Source organism: Limulus polyphemus, unplaced genomic scaffold (genome assembly GCF_000517525.1).
Source record: "Limulus polyphemus unplaced genomic scaffold, Limulus_polyphemus-2.1.2 Scaffold1442, whole genome shotgun sequence".
Classification (NCBI taxonomy): domain Eukaryota; kingdom Metazoa; phylum Arthropoda; class Merostomata; order Xiphosura; family Limulidae; genus Limulus; species Limulus polyphemus.
Window position 1 is genome coordinate 263,864 of NW_013667052.1, and position 8,902 is coordinate 272,765.

The 8,902-nt window shown below is 34.2% G+C and overlaps 1 protein-coding gene across 2 annotated transcripts in view; it reads right to left on the minus strand.

Annotated features, from left to right (window-relative positions):
• Positions 1-928: 928 nt before the first annotated feature.
• Positions 929-8,902, minus strand: part of LOC106463592 (acidic mammalian chitinase-like) — a 28,646-nt gene continuing 20,672 nt past the window's right edge. For both annotated transcript variants that reach the window (XM_022391123.1, XM_022391124.1), the window contains one exon: positions 929-1,350. In XM_022391123.1, coding sequence (XP_022246831.1) covers positions 1,216-1,350 — 135 coding nt within the window. In that variant the 3' untranslated portion in view covers positions 929-1,215. The remainder of the gene's footprint in view (positions 1,351-8,902) is intronic.

Sequence of the window (8,902 nt, forward strand, 5' to 3'; positions counted from 1 at the left end):
GGGAATTCTGATGGAGCTTGAATATGTGGGAAATGTGGAGCAGAATAGTGAACTGAACACCAAACTAGCTGATATAATGACTCTAGATCATGGATGTGCGGATGGAGGGAATTCTGATGGAGCTTGAATATGTGGGAATTAAACCAGAAAGTCTTGGTGAAAAGCTTGTTGGAATAAAACAGGGAAGACTGCTTTGAATTGTAGAAAACTGTCAGGTGCTGTGAAATTACTTATGGTTATAGTAAATGAACATTTATAAGGAAATGTAACAATTATAAAATGCAGCGATTCATGGTGTCTTGCTGTGTATCAAGGCTCAGGAACATTTAATGAATGGTGTCTTGCTGTGTATCAAGGTTCAGGAACATTTAATGAATGGTGTCAAAGTAGTCAAATGGTGTGTATCAAAGTAGAAACATAACTGCAACTTACAGGAACTTACAATGACAATGAACAAGGCAGTGGAGACTAAAGAAACTATACAAATTTTCATAAATGCTTTGAATAAGTTGAAGGTGATTGTACACAACAGCTCTTTGAGTATGACATTGACCATTTTTTCAAGTGTTATTTGTTCTTTTTAACATTTTCTTTTAATTCAACCTCACCATTATAGACAGTAAAAGAAAAAAAAAAGATTTCATTGACACTTTTCAATTAATGTTTTGCTCATTCAAAACCTGGATAAAAGTTCTGTGTTGATGAGATACAGAAATAGTGCTGGATTAAGAAGCAAAAGATTTAAGATTAAATCACTATTATTCTTTAGCTCATTCATACAGTCAGAGCTTTGAGAATGATTGTCATTTCAATTTCTACAGTTTTGACAAACCACTGTAAATAATGGGTCATTATGTTAACTTAAATAACTAATTTTTTGCAAAAATAGCTCTTCTGGTATTGATTTTCTTTTTTAATAAAATAATTCTGTAAAGTTACATCATACGAAAAATGTCTTCTTTTAAATGAATATTCAAAATGATTCTAACATTCATAAAACCAGCAAAAATGCTATAAATTATTACAAGTCACACGTTAATTACAATTATATCAAATCATGTATCATTACAATGAAGTCATTCACAAAAGAAAAATGTTACACAAAAAAAAATAACATTTTTTACAAAATTAATTTATTATTTTCAACTATTTATAAAAATTACCATTTCATTTAACGTTTATATAATACTGTAATAGTGAAAAAGAATCATTGCTTCAAGTCTTCAAAAGTTCATACATCCTTCTGTGCAGAGGAAATGGTAAAGCTTTATCACATACCGAGTTCCAGTCATCACAGTTGAGGTCAAAAGTCATGACACCACCAAACCCTCGGGATTTTATCCACTTTACCTGTAAAAACGAGAAACCAAACCAATGCTATGAAAAGAGATACTTGAAGATCACACAATATGACAGATTCATTAATAAATTAGCAAGTCTCTCTTAAATGTTAAAGCTAAAATATTAAAAGTAGCATTGTCGCATCATGGAAATTCTTGTAAACGAGATGATGGCAAAATAATTAAGGTTAAAATACACACAGAGTGACCCAAATGTGAGATACTGAACTGCATGTTAAAACATCATCATCAAGCGTAACAGTAAACATAAACATAACATTTAAAACCTTGGAAAAAGAAGTCAAATAAAAAAAATTATAACCAAAAGATTAGTTGATTTTGCTTACAAATTCATTAATTTTTTGTTAAGCACAAAGCTACATTTAATCCCGATTTTTAGTGTTACAAGTCTCAGACTTACTGCTGAAGCCACTGGGGCCTCAAACATACTTGTGTCAACTCATCCTGTATGACGACCGGATGTAAAGTTTTAATCTTCCTGCTTTATTCTTAGTCATCCTGCATTTTGCAGTTATTAACAGTATTGTAAATACTGTGGAAAAGCAGGACAAGTAATTCAGCAAAGTACTGAGAAACTGCCTAAAACAGGGAACGAGTACAGCAGAGAAGAATTTTTGTTCTTTTTGTCAATTTCAAAAATTTTAATGCAACTATAATACTTATAAAATTTTTAGCATTCTAATTTGAACTATACATAACTTAAACCCATTTCTATATATAACTTAGTTTTCCCACCACTAACTCCAACACATTTTCTTCAAATGTAGACTGTCTGCTAGCTGTTTCAAACATTCCCCCAAGACCAGAGCACATGTGGCCTTTGGTGTGTCTTGTCCCTTTGACACTGATTAACCATTCTTTTGTTGATTATTACTAGAGCAAAGTTTCTTGATTTAGAGATATCTTTGTCCGTGTCTTAATGCTGTTAAGTTGGCTAAATTCCCTTTCTTATCCTGTCACTGTTGGAGAAATTATCATACTGTTTACTAGTGAAAAAATATGTCTTAAGTGTTCATCATCCTCATTCACCAAGATTCTCTCATATTCATCTATAACAGATCTGTCGAGATTTCTGGCGATGTACATTTTCAAGTCTAGTCACTCTTCCATGATGTATTCCTTTTATTCTTCTTCTTCTTCCAAGAATGGACAATATAGTCTTAATAATTTCTCGGTTTCTTCATATCCATAACCTCTGAACTCTTCAACACTATTATCCTTACTTGGCCAAAGGAGAAAACTGAATATGTTGAACAGAGAGTTTGGTTCTGATACCAAGAAGTTTTATAAATCTCTCTCTCACATGTAAAATTTGGCTGATGACAACACCTTAATGTTAACATTTATTTGCCCTGTTGTGTCATGGTGTCTTTTTTGTCCACCCTTCTAAATTCATTGTTTTAAGTTCAACTCAAAAATGATAAACATTTTGTCTTGCCTTTTACTCACGTGACAAATCTTTCTTTCAGCTCATTCATCCTCTTTCCAACTTTAGCAATTAGACTTTTCTTCTGTTGAAAAAGAACTTAAACTTCATATAGCAAATTTGTCCAGTCTAGCATGAAGTGTAAGAAGGTTTTCACCTTACCCATATAAAAACTTGCTTTCTGTGAATTCTCATTTTAGATGTTGTAGCAATGACCTGCAGATGTATGACCGTTAAACTCCTAGTTGTTAAGAAGAGCTTTCAGACTTCTGTTCTGGCTTACTGCCTAATATATTTGTTGAACACAATTACAGTGCTTTAAATCTTGATCCAATGAAATTGAAATTACATAAAGTTTTCTCCTATATTTTGGTGAATACTAATACACCTTTAAAGACATTCATAATACTAATACACCTTTAAAGACATTCATAATACTAATACACCTTTAAAGACATTCATAATACTAATACACCTTTAAAGACATTCATAATACTAATACACCTTTAAAGACATTCATAATACTAATACACCTTTAAAGACATTCATAATACTAATACACCTTTAAAGACATTCATAATACTAATACACCTTTAAAGACATTCATAAACTGCTAGCACTAAATTGTGTATTCAGGAACATTTAATGAATATAATTATCGAACCAAAATCGTCAATAGAAGTAACAATAAAATATTAAATACAATAAAATCTGTCACAAGACAACTAGATAAGCACAGCTTCAGTATAAAAACATTGGTATAAATAGATCTACGACGTCAATATAAAGACAATGATAAAATCAGACTGGCAACTTTAGTGTTACTCTCTTGAAAGGAAAGAAAGCATAGCGGAGCCCCCAGTGGCACAGCGGTATGTCTACGAACTTACCACGCTAGGAACCGGGTTTCGATACCCGTGGTGGGCAGAGCACAGATAGCCCATTGTGTATCTTTGTGCTTAATTCCAAACAAACAAGCACAACGGAAATTCAATAATCACAGTATACTACAATCAAGTAGCTTCAATAATTAAAATTTGTTAGTCGAGAAACCGTCTTCAAGATAGAACCGTCAACCTGATTTCATCCAAAACATATTTCTACTCAGTTCCATTCCATGTATATTGTTTACAAATAACTTTAATTTTTTAGAAGAGTAGTGATTGTCATTACTGCACCGTAGTTATTCAGCTATCTCTGGTAGGTCTAAGGACTAGTAACGCTAAAAATCGGGTTTCGATACTCGTGGTGGGCACAGCACACATAGCCCATTCTGTTGTGTAGCTTTGCGCTAAACAACAAAATATATTTAGTTAAGGTAATGGCAAAACTATCGCAACAAAAGTAAGAAAATATTACTAGTGGTGACATCTATTGACAACTAATGTTTTTATTTAAGTCGGAATTTTCGATAACTTAAGGAAAAGTTTTTCTTTATACTAACAGGGTACTTCTTCTAATTATTAATTTAGGGCGTATATGATTATATATTTAACTAAGCGACCCATAAAATAACAATGAATAATTAATGTTGAGATTAATTTACTCTGTTCTTGTCTTCGCTTTTAATGGTTTTGCCGTTTAGATGTTCATAATATTGTCAGGTTAAAAAAAACAAAAACAGAAAAACGAACAGCCATAAAACAAAGAAAACATAGTTTGTTAAATTTCCGTGTTATTCTTCTGAGATGAAACTTTAGTATATTTTTAATAAGAATTTTACTGACTTAATTTATAAAATTGTTTTATCAATTTATATAATCCAATGTTACATGTTTGGGCGTTTGTCACGGTCGCACGGGGGTCATTGTTTGATTTCTGACTGACATAAATACTAATTATCTCTGGTCTTCCGACAAGCTGGATTTGTATTTACGGCTAAGCTACTAAGGTTGTCTGTCGTCGTCCTTAATGTTTAACCACTGAAAAGATGGAAGGCAGCCAATCAGCAACATCCTACAAACCTGCTAAGGGATTGACTGTCGCTCTTATAATGCACTCCCAACTTAAAGTCGAAATCTAAAAATATACTACAGGGCTAACCCGTGACTAACGTGTTGAGAGTGGTATCAAGAAAATTCTGTATAGATTTGTTTAGTAATTAACAGCCTGTAAAATAAAGTTTGTAAATAGAAAAGTTAGTTTTGATGCGTTAGTTTTTCAAATGGAGAGACTTGAGTCAAGATTTACAAAATCAGTGATTTTGAAAGTTTAGTGTCAAAAACAAATAAAAAAATCCCACTAGTTTACAGATAAAAGTAACAGAATGACATTCGATGGGTTACGAAAACGACAATTTACTGTCTTCTGAAGAAGTAAACACTTCTGTTACTGCTGTATTTCAGAGGTTAGTGTTTAAGCAATTAATTTGTTTCTACTTTTCAAATGAACAACCGATTTTGTTATTCAAAAGGTCTATATATTTAGATTTAATAAAATGTATTTAACTTTGGTTTTAATTATAACTTTAGAGAAATTAATAATATTAATGTGTTTACTTTCATTTAAATAACAAAGTAGAGTAATATATGCAAAGCATTTTTCTCTTGTGATGTTGTAGTGAAGATACTTATTCTGAGGGGAGACAGCTCTCAGGAGGCACCACTAAAAGTAACCACTACCCCCCAGTAATGAAGCACAAACGACATGCTATCCAATAAATGGGTAGGACTATGAAGGTTTCTCCCATGATTTTTTTACTCCAGCTGATACAAACAATGTCTCTGTCCAGAAAGGGGGACTAAAGTGTTTGTTATAGTTATGAGCTGCAGGGGTATTTTCATGCAAATTGTTCATATCTCGCTTGGCAACAACATAGATGGTCTACACAGCAAGTGCAAGAGGGCAGCAGGAACTTGTGCTGCTGTGTGAAACTTGTGGCTGCTGTCACTCGGGCTCTGGAAAACTAATTGTGTCCAAGTCAGATTCAGTCACTGACTCAGGGGGGGTGCAGCAGACTGTTTGTGCCTAAGGTTTTCGATTTACCCAGGCGAGTCATATGCCCTAGCGAATACCACTGTGTATCAGGCACTCGACATAAAGCTAGTAAACACTCACTTTTTCTGGGCAACTGGTGGCACAATAGATGTAGATCTCATGAAAATTGCTCACCTTCATGCGAGTTGTGGTACTTCTGTAGAATAGGTCTTGAGGTACTCAAGAGAAGCTCTCACACGTACATTCAACCGTATGTAATTCCACATGCAGTGAGAGAGTTGTGTTCTTTATTAGCACAAAATTTGGATTGGATAATTGAATGTCAAAGAAATAGGTCTTATTTCATTGAGTTTTTTACTTTTACGTGATGCCAACTGATTCGATTGGATCAACGTGTTTAAGACAATGCAACGTCCCAGTGTTCTGTGGTTGGTGACCATTCTCGGCAGTAAATGCACATGTCTGTAGATAATTGCATCTAGTCAAAAATTGATTTTAATGTGTGTTGATATACATGGTAGCAACACGATGAACGGTACTTCTGACTATAGAAACTTTAGCTGAAAGATATAAATTGAGCTGAATTCTGCTAGTAAATATGTATTTCACGAGGCCTAGAAGACACCATTGAGTTTCAATACACACACACCGTGGCACGAGACTAAAACATAACTGCTGCTGTCACTCAGGCTCTGGAAAACTAACTGGGCCCCAAGTCAACGTGTGTTATAGGGTTGCACACGTTTACAATGCTTTATAAAAAATCATTCTTATGTCGTACAACACAAAATGATCCAATTACCAAGAACACAGCTAGTAGGCAACCTTTAAAAGAGAATGCAAGATTTTGATCTGAATGTCAAGACCTCCGGTTATCAAGTTAACTGTGATTAATGGTCTGTGAGGCATTACTTGAAGAAACATCTGTTCTGTGTGAATGTTTGAGTTTTGACACTGAAATATTAGTTACAAAGTGGATGTAATGAGGCAAAAGTAACCGTTAAGCTTATACCACACTTCCAGGAAAACACACACACGGACCCGTGTTTCACAAGTGGGGGTCAGATTTACTTCTGTTGGTAACGGCTGGAATGCGAACGAGGTAAGATTATCTGTAGAAAGTAGAATTAATTTACAGTTACACATAGCATAAAAAAGTATACTTTGTGACCAATGTTTTACTTGATTATATTGAAATATGTGTTTGATCATGCAGATTGATATACTTTGAAAGTACAGTTTTCTGAATATATTCTTAACATTATTGTAGTACAAGGCACAGTTATAATGCATGAAAATACAAGTTGCACATGTAGTACTGGAGTCAAGAAGTAAGTAACAGCCATTTTTGGTAGTTCTTTTCCTCTTTGTTGAGAGAAGTAACGGCCTCTTTTTTGTAGTTCTTTTCCTCTGTGCTAAGAGAAGTAACGACCATTTTTTTGTAGTTCTTTTCCTCTGTGCTAAAAGAAGTAACGGCCTCTTTTTACAGTTCCTTTCCTCTGTGCTAAGAGAAGTAACGGCCTCTTTTTGTAGTTCTTTTCCTCTGTGCTAAGAGAAGTAACGACCATTTTTTTGTAGTTCTTTTCCTCTGTGCTAAAAGAAGTAACGACCATTTTTTTGTAGTTCTTTTCCTCTGTGCTAAAAGAAGTAACGGCCTCTTTTTACAGTTCCTTTCCTCTGTGCTAAGAGAAGTAACGGCCTCTTTTTGCAGTTCCTTTCCTCTGTGCTAAGGGAAGTAACGGCCTCTTTTTGCAGTTCCTTTCTTCTGTGCTAACAGAAGTAACAGCCTATTTTTGCAGTTCCTTTCCTCTTTGTTAAGAGAAGTAATGGCCTCTTTTTGCTGTTCCTTTCCTATGTGCTAAGAGAAGTAACTGCCTCATTTTGCAGTTCCTTTCCTCTGTGCTAACAGAAGTAACGGCCTCTTTTTGCAGTTCCTTTCCTATTTGTTAAGAGAAGTACAGCCTATTTTTGTAGTTCCTTTCCTATTTGTTAAGAGTACAGCCTATTTTTGTAGTTCCTTTCCTATTTGTTAAGAGTACAGCCTATTTTTGTAGTTCCTTTCCTATTTGTTAAGAGTACAGCCTATTTTTGTAGTCCATTTCCTCGATGCTAATTTTGTATCTGAATAAAACTGAATGGGAGATGTTTGCATTACCAAATATCCATGGTTTGAAAAAATAAGGTTAGTGTCTTCACAGTATTCAATTTCAGTTACTACTGTGGGTACCTAACTTTGCAGTCTCCTCCCTCCCAGTTTCTTTCCTATTAGAGCCATACACTATTTAATATAGCAACCATGGAAGGAATGTTGTGACCATAACTGAGAATATAGGTCAAGCTCAAAACCAGAGATGTTGAATACTACACAAGTGGTATTTTGAAGATTTTACCATTAATTCTTGAAACCATACAGTCAACCTGTTTTTAACGTAATTTATACAGTTAACCTGTCAATAAAGTGACCTCTCATGTATACGGTCAACCTGATGTTTATGTGGTTTTTATGGTAGACTTGTTCATATGGTCCATATAGTTCAATCTTTCGTATATTCACAGGTAACCAACTAAGAAATTAAAATGTCCAAAGTCAGCTTAAAATAAATCAAATACGGTTTAAGCCAAGGACTGCAGCCTTTAGCATCTTTATATTTATACAAGATATTCCTATAAAACAAAAGTTAAGACTTGTCAGTGTCAAAAGATATCACACTGGTGGATTGTTTATCTAATTGTTAGTTTATTGACACTACTTGTACCATATATTATTAGATTATCTCACTTGTCTCCTTGCTTACGCTGCTGGTTGGATTATCTATAATCTTCTAGTCTGATTATCTCATCACCCACTCACTAACGCTGATTGTCCAATTACCTCATTATTTCAGTGCAGATCCAAATATATTGTTTATCTAATTGTTAGTTTATTGACACTACTTGTACCATATATTATTAGATTATCTCACTTGTATCCTTGCTTACGCTCCTGGTTGGATTATCTATAATCTTCTAGTCTGATTATCTCATCACCCACTCACTAACGCTGATTGTCCAATTACCTCATTATTTCAGTGCAGATCCAAATATAATGTTTAACGCATCGCCCCCATAACAGCCCAGTTTGCCCCTGAAGAAGAAAAGCCCATCATTCGAAAGCGCTCTGATTATAGGGTTTTAATCA